Source organism: Varroa jacobsoni, unplaced genomic scaffold (assembly GCF_002532875.2).
Source record: "Varroa jacobsoni isolate VJ856 unplaced genomic scaffold, vjacob_1.0 contig01024, whole genome shotgun sequence".
Taxonomy (NCBI): domain Eukaryota; kingdom Metazoa; phylum Arthropoda; class Arachnida; order Mesostigmata; family Varroidae; genus Varroa; species Varroa jacobsoni.
In genome coordinates, this window is record NW_019214570.1 from 85,709 (window position 1) to 103,529 (window position 17,821).

At 40.1% G+C, this 17,821-nt stretch overlaps 1 protein-coding gene across 1 annotated transcript; it reads left to right on the plus strand.

Annotated features, from left to right (window-relative positions):
• Positions 1 to 266: 266 nt before the first annotated feature.
• E(Pc) (Enhancer of Polycomb) lies at positions 267 to 17,035 on the plus strand. Its single transcript, XM_022852787.2, has 7 exons — positions 267 to 441; positions 8,446 to 9,078; positions 9,365 to 9,777; positions 10,056 to 10,311; positions 10,490 to 10,765; positions 11,226 to 11,671; positions 11,954 to 17,035. The coding sequence occupies exons 2-7, from the start codon at positions 8,926 to 8,928 to the stop codon at positions 12,441 to 12,443; spliced, it is 2,034 nt and encodes a 677-aa protein (XP_022708522.1). The 5' UTR covers positions 267 to 441; positions 8,446 to 8,925; the 3' UTR covers positions 12,444 to 17,035.
• Positions 17,036 to 17,821: the final 786 nt, after the last annotated feature.

Consider the following 17,821-nt stretch of genomic DNA (forward strand, 5'->3'; position numbering starts at 1 on the left):
AATCTTTATCCAAAGCAGTTTTTATCGAATCTGGTTAACAACATTCGTATAAATATATTGACCATGATTAAAAACGTGCCACCGCCGACCCACCATGTCTGTGAAAATATCCACGGACAGTGTGGGTAATAGATTTGGTCGGTTCCATAGGCCTCAACTGCAACCCAGTGTGGAGAAGTCACGGAGAGATCTTCCCGCGTAAAATTTGAATTTTGGCGCGTGGCCGCCCCGAGCATGCGACAGTGCCCGTCCAAGATGGCGTCCCCACAAGCAATGTTTTGTGCTTAGCCCTGTGCGAAGCGATTGGCGACGTTTGCGACACGCTTTATGAGTGAAATTGGGCAAAATACGGAAGACGTGCAGCCGTAGGGGACCCGCCGAGGCCGAGGGAGTCTGCTGGGGCCCCTGTGAGACGAAATGGCTGGAAACACGTGACGCGAGGTGAATGTGTGGCCCAGAAGCTTCGGGCCTGTATGCTTGTTTTGGTTGTTCGTTAGGCTAACCGCTTACTCGCGGCGCCGCTTCTGTGGCAAAAATCTAGCAAAACACCGAGAAATTCGGTGAAAGTGGTCGTGTTATGAGAAGCGTCGGACCAAATCGGGGTCCGGCTACCGTGGATTACGTGCTCCCTAAGCTCGGATACCTTTTTTAGTGTATTGGTCGCTCTCGAACACCATACATACGCACAGCGAGGCTGGTGAATTGATTTCAACGATTTCTTCAAATTTCGACACGTTTTTAGCGCAGTCGCCCATAGGCGCATTCTATCACGAAACCTATTGGTCAGCTGTCATTGCTTAGATAGATAGATGCTATGAGATAGACGCCGATTTTAGCGTTGGCGGGTGGTCGCAAATCATCGTCATCGTAATAATAATAATATCGTTTAGGTCTCGGCGAGAGCAATTCTTCACCCACCCCCCTTCCCCCGCCACCCCGCTCAGCCTATAATATATTAGTAGCAGTGGTCGGCTTGTCGGCGCGGTATCGCTAGGCATAGGTGTGTGTGGCATAAACGGGTTTCTGCTAGTACCTCTGTTCCATCAATTTGAAATTTTCCCGGCAATCGATGTTGAGTTGTTTTCTTGCCGCGTATCAATACGAATGTCGAATAGACACCGCACGCAGAGGTAGACACGCACCTCGTCTGTGCGGTGACTGTCGTACACGAACGCTGCTCCCAGGCAACATTCGCCGGCGGACCGGGCAGAGTTTGGCGCCAGTTTCTGATGATCTCTTCGCTCTCTCTCTAAACGAGTTTAGTCGTGAATCGTGCCACTCACGAGAGAACGTGGTGCGCTGCTGCTGTTACCGCCGCCACTTACTGGTGCTGCCTTATGTTACAATGATTATGATGATGGTGGTAGTAGATTTGTTATGTTACGGTGTCGTGTGGCCTGATGGTGCGCTATAATTGGCGTGTGTGTACCCTGGTGCTTACTTGCTCTCTGCCAGCTTCTGTTCGATTGTTAACGAACTGCACTAGTTCTGTTCCATGGCTGGATACTGACATCGGTATATTGGTGCTGCAGCCCTCGACTGATCCTGTAGCAGAATGACGGGCGCAGACGAGCACGCCGCCCTAAAGATTGCCACCAACCACCTCAGCCGTCGTTACTGCCATCAGTCATAGCCCCATCGGCGCCAGCATAGAACGACAAAACAACGTCTTGATGATGATGTATATGGTTGCGAAGCTCCTATTTTCCTTACTGTTGTTACTATTGTCATTATCACTATTATAGTAGTTATTGTCAGTGTTGTTGTTAATGTACTGTATACTGTAACTTCTGTCTGCGCTGCCAGTTTTTATTTTTTACGGGATGAAGTTAAATGACTGTCGCGAATGAGCTTCTGGATACACTAAAAGCAAAGAGAATACAGAAGCTGCGCACGTTTGTTTAGAAACTAACCCTCAACAAGACACCCCACCCCTGAGCCAGCCAATGATTGCTGGAATAAATAATGCTGAGGCATTTTCTGATTGTATTTTAGTATAGATGTATGTTAACTTGTTAATACTTTGATAGTTTTATGTTGTTAGATAGGTAATTAATAAAAGAAAATGCAACATCGAGTTTCTTTTCAGTACTCGAAAGAATTGCCAAACTTTTATTTAAACAATGTTGGTAAAATATACACTATCTTTGGCATGCCGTATCTCTAGTGACTTTCAGAACCCACAGCCACAGTTAAGTTTGCTCAGGGTCAACACATACTCGGTACGTACGTGCGTATGCCGATAATTGATCATATATAGAGGAACAAAGCTGTGGGACAATTAGCTCTCGGCAAGCTGTCGATAAATATCTCCGTAGTTGTTTGTTTGAAAACCTGGGAAACGTGATGGTGTAGGTTCGAATCTGGGCACGAACAGTTTTTTTTGCGCTGTAAGCCACCCGTCTAAAGTAATGGATAAGACAAATCGTTTGTCTTGATTTGCGCCATATTTTCGGCGGCGGTTTGGTCAGTTGTTAAATGGTGGTTACTGGTGTGGTACTATTACCTATCACTGCTTGAACGTGCATTTCGTAAACCCAATTACGTTGAAGCCGAGTAACATATTTTCTGATTGATTACTGAAAAATGACTCGATCCGTTGATCATCCTTCGGTTAGTTGGAAGTCATAAAGAATAACTTACGCTTTTATGTTCGTAAAATCTATCAATTCCTGCATTTTCGTATTGGACTTGAGTAGTTCAAAGTCGTCTCTAAGGCTGAAAATGTACTTTGGAAAACACTGAATATGGAAACGTCCTTTTTGCATTTGTATCAGTTAATTATTCATGAGCCTACGATGTGGTTCATTGGTTAAGCTTATTATATCATTTTGCGTGTGATAGATTATTTGCTGTTGTAGTATTTACAAGCTAATAATGATTTATTGCTAATTTTTGTTATTAGAGACAGGGTTGAAAAATCGACCGTCAATAAATGCCTTTTGACTGTTTCAGTCACAGAGGGTGGAGATTTTCAGTCATGGCGAGTAAAGAGTGGTCTGTTTTTTATAGGATTCAAAACTTATATTAAATTTCAGCGAGGTTTGACGCGATTTTGATTATCATGCCTGTTCTAAGCTGGCGACCTAAGACTATCGAAACAAGTTTTGAATGTTGTAGTTGCTCAAGATACGAGAACTCATAACACAGTTTAATTGTATCTCTGAGGAAAATATATATAGATGTATGGGTAATGAGAGAACGATAAATTAATTAGATTTAATTCGATTTAAAATGCCGGCTTTGGCGAGCTTCAGCTGTGTTAATTTATGATAAAAATTTGGTGTACTAAATTGTCGAAACCAAACTTGTTCTGAGTGCCTATCGATTTTTATGGAAAGGTTTTATACATTTTACTTAGTAATTAGTAGGCAATCTGATTTTTATGTATCACCAATACAATGAGATCCACTTGTCGCTGGGCATTTTCTACTTTCAGCGAAAGCTTGGTGGTTAAGTGAGCAAGTCGGACAGTATATAATATCTATGGTATAGTATTCGGCTTTTGTGTTCACTTGTAAATCGAGATCCAAAAATTGACTATGGTGCCGTGAACGTTGTATTACATAGTAAACCATTTTTATTAACTATCCTTATTTATGCTAATGTTTTAGCAGACCTTTTCCTATGCGCACCTATGCACACTAAAATGAGTACGGGAAAAAGCTTATTATGCAAAAACTAAGTCCCATGATAAAATGTACCACTCAGTATTCCCAATTTGTTTTATCGAAATTCGAGAGTGCTAAACACTTATGGATAGTGGCTTTGACTGTGAGTCAAAAAGAAGTAGGTGATTTGAACCTTCGTATTTGTAACAAAGAATTACTGTTATTCTATAAAAAGAGAGTTACGGCTAAACGTAAAAAGCAGCGCCTTAGGTTACATGAATAGCTCGAGTCAAAAAGCACCGCCATCATCACCATGTAATAGTTACAAAACATCTGGCTGCCACCGATCGGTTTGCTCCTGATGATAAGAACATGACTCATGATCCAACGAACGTGTTTTCGAGTTGAGATAGTCACGGGCAAAATGTCATTTTGCCCGGGAAAACTCTTCAGTGGCACTGATGCGCTGCTGTCACTTGTCAACCATATACCACGGTTCGACAGCACTCGCAGAGCTCAAGCATCACTCTAACGTCCACGTATTTTGATTAGAACATGTACACCAGTAAAATAGATTATATAACCGATTGAATTAAATTAACTTTAATTAGTATCATGTAAATTCACAAAACCAAAACCTTATTCGTATTCAAACAATCAATTAAAACACGGAACGAAGTCGGCAAGAATGAATTGTTCTGTTAGAATATCGACTGTTCCAACAAGTTCGAATAGGATGATAAACAAGCATAGCTTGACTTAATAAAATAATCAAGACGTCCAAATTTCTATGGCACCTTTTAAAAGTAACATTTACATCTATGGTACCAAATACTCAAATGTAAAAATATTTTCAAATCAAAACACCACGAAAAATTTACAGAACATTTTGTTTTTGCTAGTCTCGTTCCGTATTTTAATTGATTATCAGAATATGCGTATTGTTTTGGTTCGATGAAACTAAATTATTATTATCATCAATCGTATCCATTACCTTCGTTAAGGTTAAAAGATCGCCAGAAAAATTGATTTTGTTGTAAAAGTTGTGCCTCGTCAATCTGTGGGTCCCCTAGAGGAGTAATTTTCATCAAGTCAAGCGGTTTTAATGGGTTGCCAAAGCATACTGGTAGCGTCAATTATTCGCAGACTATTCGATAATTTTACCCATTTTTATCGACACATCCCGCCTTGTGAATAACTGGAGATGCTGTTTCTTTTAGACATCTACGAACCGTTGAATTTGGCTGGGTAAATCTGTTCAGCCCCACTTTTCTTTGAAGCAAGTTGAACAGATAAATATGGATGGAACACTTACGGGGATTTCTTTCTGTTCGCTTAGGTAAAATCACAATTAAACTACTATTTGTGGAAATAATTTTTCCTGTTTGTGTGGGACCTCAAACAAGACAAGCTTAACAAAGCTAAGAAGCTTACATTTCCAATTTTTGTAATTAATGCCTATCCTTAATTTCTCGTGGAGTGGTTGGTTTTTTAACGTTTCTCACTTAACATTTAATTTCCGACATATATGTCCATTTGAAAGGCCTTGTTTACCTCAAGTTTCAGATCTATCGATACTAAGTTCGTTTCATGTTTAACTAATAAAATGCTTACATGACTGGTTTGCTTGTAGACGGGTAAGGCTGTATTGCTGTCTTGCATCGTTGTTTTTGAAATCTATAAATATAGTTAAATGACAGCGTGGTTTAGTAAAAACATACATAGTTACTTATCATTTGAGACCTTAGTGAGAAACTACAGAGCCAATTTAGGATATGAAACAGTTGTTTCTTTTTTGAAAAAAAGAATTTAATAGACGAAGCTATTTGCTTTGGTTAAATTAACTGAGATGGTTATGTCTCACTTTGGGTAATGATATCTGTTTTATATGGTGTCGCGTCTAATGTAATCTTATTTTCAACTAGTAACTTAAAGAATCTTCAAATCGAAAATAAACATGTTGATAACAATCATACAGTTCATGCCATAGTCACTGATTATAGCGTAAACGCAACGCTTACTATTTCTTTTATCGAAGTAGTTATGCTAAGATAAACGAAAAAATTTATTTAATTAACTAAAAACTTGAAAAAGACAAATAAAAAACATAAAGGGGATAAAAAGCTGAATTATTTCTATGTATTGCTATATCTATCCAATTATTATCAATTTTTATGTATTTTATTATCATTGAAGAATGCGCTAAAGGTATTGTGCGCGTAGTACTTTATTCAAGAAAATTGACCTACAAATGGGTTATCACAACATCCTCCGACAGTGCCAGGTTTGCTTGATGTCATGGCTATACAGGAGCATCTTTTGTTATGCCTCTGGTAATGTTGATGCGCATAGAGCAGACGAATGAGGAGTATTATAGAACGGGCCTGGCACACTGAGACAGAGCGAGAAAAGTACAACGAGATGAATATACAATGCATAAGTAATTACGAATACGAAAATTGGTAGACGCAACACAGCCACGTTTCAATGAAGAAAAAGATCGAATGAGTGCTTGCACCTTTTATATACCGGCGTAAATGCTGAACAAAGCAATGTACGCTTACTGTCGTGCGGAGTTCATGACCGAACCTTATCTAGCACTCATTTTATACTTGAGTATACAAATTAAACTGTAGGCGTATGAACATGAGTATTGTTGATTTTTAACCAAATATCACTATTCTCGTTCTACTATATTGCAACGACTTCGCTCATTTGGAAGGAATATTTGCTCTCTATAGGATCGTTAAATCTTGCTTCTGCCTTAAGCATTTATTCGGAATTACTAGCAAGTATTAATTATGAATATAAATGGTTTTACGTTGTTCAAAAAGTCTTAAAGAATTTGTAAAGTTCGAAGATAGCTTTTGTTGGCCCTAAAACCTCATATAAAAAGGCTTAGTGGTTTTAGAAGGGCAACATATTTTTCTAACTTTAATTGTATTTATTTTTTTATTTAACAATGGTACCTCGGCGGGGCCACTCGTGTTCATTGCTATAATTTGGATTTTTTTATTTTCTCACGAACATACTATAGTGTATACCGATAGGTTACCTGACCTGGTAATCCTCAGAGGCTTTTTATACAAAAGGTTTAATCTTCCGTAGATAAAGCCTACGAGGATAAGTTTGTCGACGAAATGACAGTGATTGCTATGTACCATACGCGCTGCTTAGTTTATTGTTGTATGTCTTGCAAATAGTTGAGTTAGTAGTGGCGTTATACGAGATCTATAGGTATTTCAAACTTTCTTTTATTGTAGGTCTCGACTTTTGCAACTGGAGTATTAGGCTGGATAAACCTAAAGCAATGTTTTACAAATCCTGAACTCATAATTTTATTTGATCTGAGCAATGATAATGCATTAGCAATGCAGGTACCGATTGAAAGCTATTTTGCAGAGATAATTGTATAAAATAATGTGTCCCTTTAATTGATATGTAGTTTCTATGGCGCAATGCGATCATTCATCCTGACAATGACGCTGAAACGGGCTGCGCACAAATACGAATATGGATTCCATCAGGTTGTTGGCAGCGTACTTCATTTTTTAAACAAGTCCGATCCTTTGAAAACCAACGAAAGAGCCAGCTTTATTTTCAACGATTATAGTCTAAGTATTATAGCAAATAATTCCACTAACTGGACTGATCTCATTATGACAGGTTTCAAAAGTGTTTATTATCACGATACAAGAACTCAAAAAATTCGGAAATTACTAAGAGTTGATGTGAGAGATGTCGGGGATTTTCTTTGTAAAATGATGTTGTTTGCAAATAAGTTTTGTGGACTTGATTGCATATCTGTGAAAAGTGTAGTGCTTACCATTGTAGCTTTCGGTTGCGACTGTCTTCTATAATGATTCTATAATTGCTTATTAACTAATGCATACAGGGGAGAACGATAGCCTGTGCGAATACTTTATAGAAAACATTAAGTATCTGTTGCAAGGTATCGACTAGAATTGCAAGGTGGTAACTAGGCAGACTACTTCTGGTGATTGTTCGCTGGAAATGTTCTATAGGAAGGACTACCGTATGAATATGTGTATTCTGCACGTGTATGGTGTCGCAACGGTTCAAGTAAAACCAACAACGTCGTAAAAGAGTAATACACTAAGAATGTGTTTTGGATATTAAAACTTGTTTTATAGAAATATCCGCAGTCCTACAACAAATTACATCGACAATGACAGTTATAGTTCTTTTTATTCATTTTGTTAAAGTATATTCATTATATTGTGCAGTTCATCATTATTTTCCTACCTGAATAAAATTCATCCATATTGATGTGCCATGTTTTGGGCTCAAACTCGGTCGAGTGATATCTTTATTAAGTTTTATTTACGACCTCCGTTTAAAATCGCCTCCGAGCAGACCCTATAATCAAGATTAAAATAAATTTACCCGCTAATCCCTTTTTCTTATCCGTTCATGCTATTGAGCGTCAATTTAAACTGAGAGCTACAGGATGCTGGTCAATGGCATAGAGTGTACATTAAAAAAATCTTTAATAGTTGAATTCAGCTGGAAGTAGCAGATTCGAAAATAAGTGCTTGAAACCAATTTGTCGCTTGACGATACATTTCAGTAATGGTGAGCAAAACCAAGTATTTGCAGGATACCTTACGAATTTGGGTAATTTAAATAGACTAGCAATGTTTACCACTGATTGAATTTTTATTTATTTACCTTGGTGGTAACTTATTAATAGGCACTTGCTAGGTTCCTAAATTTTAGTTGATGTACACCCATATATAACAAGTATAAACAAATAACCATTCGAAATTAACAGGAACTGTGTTTTTTGTTTTTGTTTGTGATTTTACTACAGATGTTACTGTGTCGAGCAAGTTCAGTATTGTGCGGGGGCGTAGGGGAGCCCAAGGGGCTATCGGGGGAGCAGTGATGACCTAGGAGAGTGCCGACAGGCGGACGAGAGCCCCTCTCGGAGGCATCTCCTACCCGCTATTCAACTTACACTCAACAACAACAACTACAGTGGAAATAACCATAGCAACAACAAATACAGCACTCCGGTCGGAGTCGTGCAGAAGGAAGACAGTTGTGGGAAATACACCCGGGCGTTAACGCAAATAACAGAAATCCTCACTTCGGTAAGGCCATCTTCATCAGTCGATTGGCCAGTCATCTGTCGCACCAACGGCAACTCAGCAGCCTACCCTGGAGTGACCGTAAACGTAACTTCCTATCTAGCTGCTTTTGGTCGCTGCCTTATAAAGGCATTTTGTGATTTTCTTTTTCTAACTGCTTGTGCTGAAATTGCTGTTGGTGACCACAACCATCCGGCAAGATGTCGAAGTTGTCGTTCCGTGCTAGGGCGCTGGATGCCACTAAGGCGATGCCGGTCTACCGATCTGAAGAGATTCCTGATTTGCCTGATTTTGCCGCTATCAATCGTGCCGTTCCGCAGATGCCGACCGGCATGGAGAAAGACGAGGAGTGTGTAAGTATTACGGGATAATTATTATTTCGCTTTATTGATCTGATATTTTTGAACATAGATTCAGAGAGACTACTCAAACTCGCGTTTTGAAAGACTTTTTCACGCCGCCGAAGTATGCTTGTTCTTTTGCATCGATTGACACATATATTTATAAATAGATCTTGAAAATCTTTAACATCTTTAATTGAATGCACCTATTTGTTTTAAATTCCTTCTTTTTTACTAACTCAGAAGCTCATTCCCTTGTGCGGGTGTTCGCCTTATGCCGTATTATTGTATTTTACAGGAAACGCATTTGCAGCGCGCGATGACGGCTCAGCAAACGTACGGGCACACTGGCGAGCTTGTCATTCCAACGCCGGACGTGTTTCCTTTAGAAGCGCACGTCCACGACAAGCTATATCCTTCAAATTTTAAGCTGCCTAAGCAGCTAATCTATGTACAGCCGCTATTAGCGGGGTTGGATGATGACACACCAGAATATGATTTGGACAGCGAGGATGAGGCCTGGCTAAAACGACAGAATGGTGTTCGTGACGGAAGTTTCAAGCTAAGTGCATTGCAACTCGAGACGATGATTGATCGGCTTGAAAAGGCCTCAGGCGGCCATCGTGTCGTTCAGATGAACGAGGCTAAACTTCTTCTCAACCATGATGATGATGTTCTTATTGCTGTTTACGACTACTGGCTAAATAAGAGGCTAGTATTTCCGGTTCATTGTGTTTAACATAGATGTTTACAAAACATAGAGAATACACAAATAGTATTTTCCTTGGTGTTTGTCGTGCCTGTTATAGGTTATCTAATACATCTCTAGGCATTGACAATGAACAGCGATTCCTTTAAAGGAACGTTTGAAACGTTAATACATACTTTAAGCATCTAGAGTTCTAATACATATACCGCCTTAATCTACACGCAAGTCGTAAATAGAGATGAGTTCATTGTTGGGTTCTTGTATGTTACTGGTTTTACAGGTTAAAGTTAAAGTCTTCGACGTTAACGCCTCAAATAAAAACGGAAAAGCGCGACGGCTCGAATTCAGCTAACCCGTACGTAGCATTTCGGCGACGAACAGAAAAGATGCAGACACGAAAGAATCGTAAAAATGATGAGGCGAGCTACGAGAAGATGCTCAAACTCAAACGGGACCTCAAAAAGGCGGTTACTCTCCTTGAGATGGTCAAAAAACGGGAAAAGCTCAAGAAAGAAGACCTCAATCTCACTGTTGAGGTATGTTTTTACCGGATCTGTAGCACTCATTTATATCCAACTCTAGATGTTAGATTTATAATTTTCTTCTTGTATGAAATTGTTGCAAATCAGTGAAGACAACTTATATGCAGAAGCTGACTATTAAATACTTAGCCAAGTGCTTTCACCGTTACAGTAACAATGGCAATATTGACAGGTATTCAGAGAGCGGGTGCAAGCGGGTGATTTCAACGGGGCGTTGGTAGCTGAGACGTTGCAGGAGCTCGCACGGAAGAAGCAACAGATGCAACTGGCTCAAGCGCGGGAACGGGAACAACTACTGGGTATTAGTCTAAGCTCTGGAGGCCGAGGCGGCGCGGCAGCAGGCCGGAACAGTAATAACAGTAATAATAATAACAATAATAATAATGGATATGCCGGCTCTGCAGCTAATGCGCACCAAATTCGAGAACTCAAGGCTAAGCACCGAAAGGTAAAGGTCGTCTTTCTATCTAATCTTAGTTCTTGTATGTTACCTATAGTCATGTTTATGACTCAATTAATAAGCATTCCATATGTATGATACCTCCTTAGGATTTTCCTGATACAGTTTTTAGGTATTGATCTAAAGTAATAAATGTGATTAAGTGAATCTTTTTTTGGAATTTTTAGCCAGTCAGCCATATCTAGCCTCACCCCGTAATTTTTTGTAGAAATAAGGTTGGACTACGTTTTTTGCTTAAGGTGGACTGCATGTTATGTGAATTAGCCTTGTACAATACAGGACGTAGGGTAACATGTGAATGATCCTACGTATATAGAAACTTTCGTCGCAAATTACCTATATAGGCGGCATTATTATACCTAACGAATCATGCAGTCCCTTTTGTCTATAAACAAGATGTTTGCATTTATTCGCGCTTCTGTTTTTCCGTTGCGTGTGTTGCGAATAGACCGCGCAGGGACCGCGGATATCGTCGTCTTCGCACAAACGGCAAAAGGATCGAGGAGCTGCGAGCGCGACCGACACGCGGTTAGCAGAGCATCCGAGCAATGGAGGAGCTGGAGCCCCAGGAACGGCGCTATTAACAACAATAGGGCGGGAAGCACGAACTGTTGAAACATCGGGACGCTGTCCTTTAACGACGACGTTAGGAGGAAGCCCAGGGACGGCCACTCCTACACCTACAACGACTGTGGGTCCGGCCGGACTAACCACACAAGGGACACCGGGACAGGGTGGGCAGATTCCGGCCGACTCCGCCTCAGTAGGACCTTTGGGACCTATGCTACTTTCGTCAGACGAAGATGATGATGAGGCATTATCTTCCGGTGCAGAAGAACGGGCTGACGCTTACACCGATATGAGCCATGAACCGGACGGCATCTTTACGTTCAGGTTGGCTTCAACAGCCTTTATTGCCCAGTTTATTGTCAACTACTGTGTCTGTTTCGTATATATATTTCATACAATAATTTGGGTCATTCGTAATCGATGGGCCATAAGTAACATACAGATGCGCAATGGAGAGGGTCTAATCAAATAATAATGTATGTCGGATACGTGTATTATTATTATGTTTAAACATTTGATATAGGTTTGTTATATATTTTGGGTGTTTCGTTATGTTTAGTTGCTTCATCCCTTACTACGTTCTCTTTTTCACGTTCCAACTTTCAGACGAAAACGGAACGTCACGTACCTGGCGCCATTACCGTTCGAAACAACGTTGCCACCACTGCCAGGCGATCCGAATCTACCACCTCCTCTGTCATTGCGGCCGTATGAGCAGGTTCCACGGCAAGAACAGTTCCACCTAATGAGTTTGCAGCTCGAATCGGATGACAGCGATCTCAGCGGCCATGAAGGAGATGACTCTACACGAAGTCAAAGTCATTCGCTAATACCCCGTCTGGACGAAGCGACGGCACGAAGGCGAGCGCTTGCCGTTGGACCGCAACCTCGCGACGGTCAGGAATACTTTATGACATTTAGTGGAGTACGGGCTCGGGCACTTTCTACGCTGCCACGACCGGCTGGTGAGGCTGGTGTTAAACGAAAGCGTCTAGACACGAATTACCTCACATTAATGGGTAGACGACGCCTAGGCCGGGGAGGACGTATTGTCTTTGACCGGATCCGAATGAGCAGCCCAGAAGCTAGTCCGTAGAGCCTGCAGGCGTTCAGTTGTCATTTATTTAGGTGCCCCTTGTATATGGTTGAAAAGTGACTAGAGACGGGGGGACGGATGAAGACATTGCGAAGAAATCGAAGACATTCTTTCATTGTCTTTTAGACAAAGAGAATGACAAAAAGAAGAATAGGGTGATGCACAGTCCCACTGACCAGATGATGAAGGTGCTTCTTGCCGTTGCTGCACTCCACTTGCCTCGCAGAACGTTGAGGCGAGGTCATAGAATTTCAGGAGAAGAAGAAGACGACGACGACGACGACGACCACGAAAAGGATATGACGGACATCTGAAGATCAATTCAGTGAGAGAACAGCAGAGAAACTGGAAAGAGAAAAAAACGGCCTAACGAAGGTATGGAGAAGAAAATGCCTCTGTCTGGCTAAAGTACAGTGTAGATGTAATAGTGTACTATAAGAAAAAAAGTAATCGTAGAAGTGGTAGAATACTTCATCGCTTGGTGCGGTGATGTTGGTTGGCGTGCACGCACTTACATTGACTTTACGGAAATGGAGGAATCTGGAGAGAGAAAATCTCACCTGAACCGGGTACATATTAATATAGAGATTGATAAGATCAGGGAGTTTCCGTCCCGCCTGTTCAATGCGATAAAGGGGGGGGGAAACACTGAGATTGTTGGCGTAAACGAAACATGGAGGGTATGGACAATGACGACGACAACAACAACAACAACAACAACAACAACCACTACTACTACTACAACAACAACTACTACTACTACTACTACTACAGCTACAACTACTACTACTACTACTACTACTACTACTACTACTATTACTACTACTATTACTACGGATCGCTTTGGCTGTTAACAACAATCAATTTGTGATATTCAACCATTACATCATCATCATCATCATCGCAATCATCGCCATCATCATCATCATCACCACCACCAACAGGGACACTTGATCGTCGTCAGAATCATTAGCCATTAATAACATAAAGCGCCACCACACCATAGAGACACACACGCGCAGGCAGATGCAATAGAGACAACAGTACATAACAACGTTTCGTGAACATTATTTTGCACTCGTCATCCAACAAACAAAATCGCATATATAAATAGACAGGCAGGCAGATAGGCCAACGAGAACACCGAAAAAAAAAAACAAATAGAAGCCAAATCACTCGATTTGATTATTGATGATAGAACAATGAACGAATTATTGATGTGATTTGGTTAGGTGAAATCAATAATTCGTTGATATATATTGGATCGCATCGATTGATGAATAACTAAGCAAGTGAGGAAAAAATCTGTGAATGAATGGTAGTGATGGATCAAATCGGTGTGTCGTTGGGTACACGCGAAGGATGCGAGCTATTTCAATATGCTTAGGTTAGGTTAGGGTGCATCATTCAAAGGATTATCATAAAATAAATTCCTGACTCCCACGAGTCACACGTAACAAAGGCAGTACGGAAAGCAACGTTTAATAGTAAAAAGAAAACGAACGACTAGTAATCACAGACCATAAACAGGCAACTAGTACCCTCTGAGTAAATTCTTGAAAGCATCAGTTCAGCACTATTAAATTTGTTTATGTACAAACGGACAGACCAGCCCAAGAATCTATGAAAATTACAGTTCACAAACGACAGCAATAGCAGCAACTACAATAGCCCAAAAATTATAAGCGAAAAAGCTGTATCTAAAAAAAAAAAAGCGATATAGAAACGATAGAGTAACGTTCAAATGGCTAAACATAACAATATCTGGATATAATAGTGTTATTTATTCATGGCCGTCTATTGATCGAGGTCGAATAATAATTCGCAATAATATGGCTAAATCCGGCTTTCACTAAAATTTGTAATTAAAAACATCCAGTTTCTCTACTGGGCGCGGATGATGATGACTAGCTTTAGCGTATGATCAGAGTTCACTATACAAAGAGGGTTGAAGTATACAAAAAGAAAACAAGAATAAGATAACTGTTTAAAAAAATTATGTAAGCAAAATTGACAATTAAAATTTAGATATGGAGCAGGTTACATGCAATAACACACGCTGACGTTGCCTCTTCGAATGTAATGGGAAACAGGCCACTCTATAAAGAACCTGACGCAAATAATGCCTACCAAAACGACAGATCACATATTCGAATATAAATACAAACGACCATTTCAAATTTCATACATGCACATCTATCGTACAGCCACAGTTGCATATAGACACCTCCCGTCCGCACAACAATCATTGAAACCTAATGAATGGCATTATTGAGCATATTGGACACATGGCATGGTAACCTAACTGGTTTTTGGACGAACACGTCCAAGTAGTTATATGCGTAGATAACCGATAACAATGATATTGATGATCCCAAGTGGTTCGACGATGATAGTTTTTTGTTGCCGCTGGCTCAACATATTGTTTTACGCAGAGCGTTGATGAAGAGCCAGCCAATAACACAGATGGCATGGCACAGTAAACGAAATTACAGTGAACGTCCATTAAGTTTCGAGGTGTTCTAAGCATAGATGTTTGAATGTGTGTAAATGCTCATGTGTATGTACGATCAACGATGCCTAGCTTCAGGCGAAAGGTTCATTCTCATTTTGTTGGAATTTGTGTACAAATTTAGGTTCTTCCTATTTTATAGGCATCACACGCAGACAGATGGACAGACATACACACACAACTATACACAGTACGGATACGCAGGCGATGTGACACAAAAACTGTCACATCTTGATCGTTTCTTTTGCCTAATGACAACGAAGAAGGCACTGGACAGCTGTTTTGTCACCTACAGTCAAGTAGTATTTAGTTACACTCTGCGAGCAAAACGGATCCGCCTACTCGGTGGCGCTTCACTTTATCATGCTTAGCTTTCTGTTTATGCACACTGACATGTGGGATAACAAAGAAAATGCCATGGCAAGAATGTAAAGTTGTTAAAGTATTTTTGAGGGGATTGCAACACAAGGAAACGGTAATTCGCATATGGGAATCTTCTGATTCTGTCCAATACGTACAACGATAATCGTCCTACTTCAAGAAGAATTAGCCAAACAAACAGTTTCATTAACATGCACAGGCCTTAATTATTCTTTACTGGTCTTTTCTTAATGAAATATAGACAGCTACCACTAGAGATAACCAGTATCATATGGAGTAGATGGTGCGCTTGGCGATTCATAGCGACGCTTGTTTCCGTATTTATTTGAGAAACTTCGCAAACGAACTTTGCATATGCTAGCAAACAAAAAACGGAAAGCAATATCCTTACGACGGGGGAAAGATAGCAACTCCCTTTTTACTGGCTTTGTTCCGGGTTCGGCAGATTGGCCTTCTTTAAAAGGTGCACCTAGTTTTTGCCTGTTTTCTTTGTTCTTTATATTTCCTATTGCTCGAAATCGCCACATAGTGGAACAATTAAGAATGACATGCGTAGTGTATATTTATATGCAACTCACGGTGATACTATAAGGGACACTATGAGATGGATTAGTAAAATAAAGACTGGCTTCAAAGCAACAGAGAGATGAGGGCATTCAGATGTATACCTCTTGCTCGACGCTAACGACTCTTTCCCTCTCGTTTCAAGATCTGATGAAACAAAAATAACATGACAATAAATCTTTGAACAGTTCTATTTAATTCACTTACCGACTAATTCAGTCACATGACACAATTGAAACGACCGCACCCTACCGTAGGCCCGACACATTGTCATCGTCGACAGATTGATACGACTGTAACATTGCTCTTGACAACTATAATGAGATAATAATAATTGAACGAACGTGAATTAAATGAAGTCCGCCTTTCAGGCAATCAATCTGTCTGTACGTTATGAAATTTTTATAAAAACAGTAACACGTTACTACTCTTCTACTGGACTAGATTATGCCATTTATTGTATGAAAACGGACTTCCATCGTTTTCTATGTTGGAGAAAGACGAAAAGCTTTCGAGAACTCTTTGTACCGAATGAATTCTTGTACTGTTTAAAATGAGAACACCAGTGGAGTTTGTGTGTTATATGTATATATGTGCCACCCGTGTTTGCTTATATATCGTCTCTAAGTGAACGACAATATTGAGCAATGTTCAAACCGGAACAACCATGGCTTTGTCAAGAAAGACACGAAGGAACATTGGAAATAGACGCAAACGCATACAGACCTCTCAAATCAATTGTACCAACGTATCTGCTTACTGCAAAATTTCATACTCATTCTGCTTGTATAGTGTACTTGCTTCGTGTGATTGGACCGATAATCACATGTAATGGTGTCATTATATGAGAACTATCTTCCGGCTGGCTGAGGTACAGGCGTGCATGAATTGCAACCCGAACAATTTATACCTTAAAAAAAAATTGTATAAGGTGCACTTTATTTAGAAATCTATTCTTCCAACAGCAGTATTCCTCTTGCTGAGCATGGCAGAAGCATTTTCTAAAATACGAACTCAAGGCATAAGAATCAATTGGCCGTGGAAGCATTCAGTGGCATGATGGTTGCGGAAAAGAGTAGGCGATACTGAGGTCTCTGCGGGCTTCAGGGTTACGCGCGAATACATAGAATGAGAATCTGATAAAATTAAACGACAAATTAAAGCAATTAATGTAATTAGGCGATGACAAATTAGTCGAAAAGATCACAAGTGATCCGACGAGTGACAGAGACAAGTATAAACCTGTAAAAATCGATAAGGTATTACATAGTAATAACAAAAGATTAATATCTATACTTCAGGCACGTATGACCGTAAGAAGACCGAGGAAGCGGTGCGATACTGATAGTTAACAGACAAAGCAAATTACGCAGACAGGATTGAATCGACATAAATACACGTACAATACGCAGAACACACTACTAGTCGCGCTAAATGATCGCCATATACAATACAGATAGATAACAATTTGTGACACATATTTAAGACGACAGAAATGAAACGTTAGATACAAGAGTATAGGGATGTTAACAATAATAACCTAATTATTATTAAATCGAACCTATGGTCAATACATATTAGCTCTTCGCTGAAACATGTTAAGGGGAAAAGGATATATCTTTCCCGAGGAGACGGCGGACGTTTAGTACTCTGTGCGGTTCCGCTGATAAGGAAATCACATCTACACATCCAGACACGAACGCACTCAAACAGGGCCCTCGACTTCAGGAGGCGAGGTCAAACATGTTATACAGGTAGTTGATGATAGTAATAACAACATGAAAAAATCGAAGAAGATGGGCGAAAAAGGGTGTTGTAGCATAGTAATGGTAAAAATATTAACAATTATAACATTAATAATAATGAAAACGATGGACGCATCGTTAGCTGCGTAAGCGTATGCGTTCAAAGCGCTCTCTCT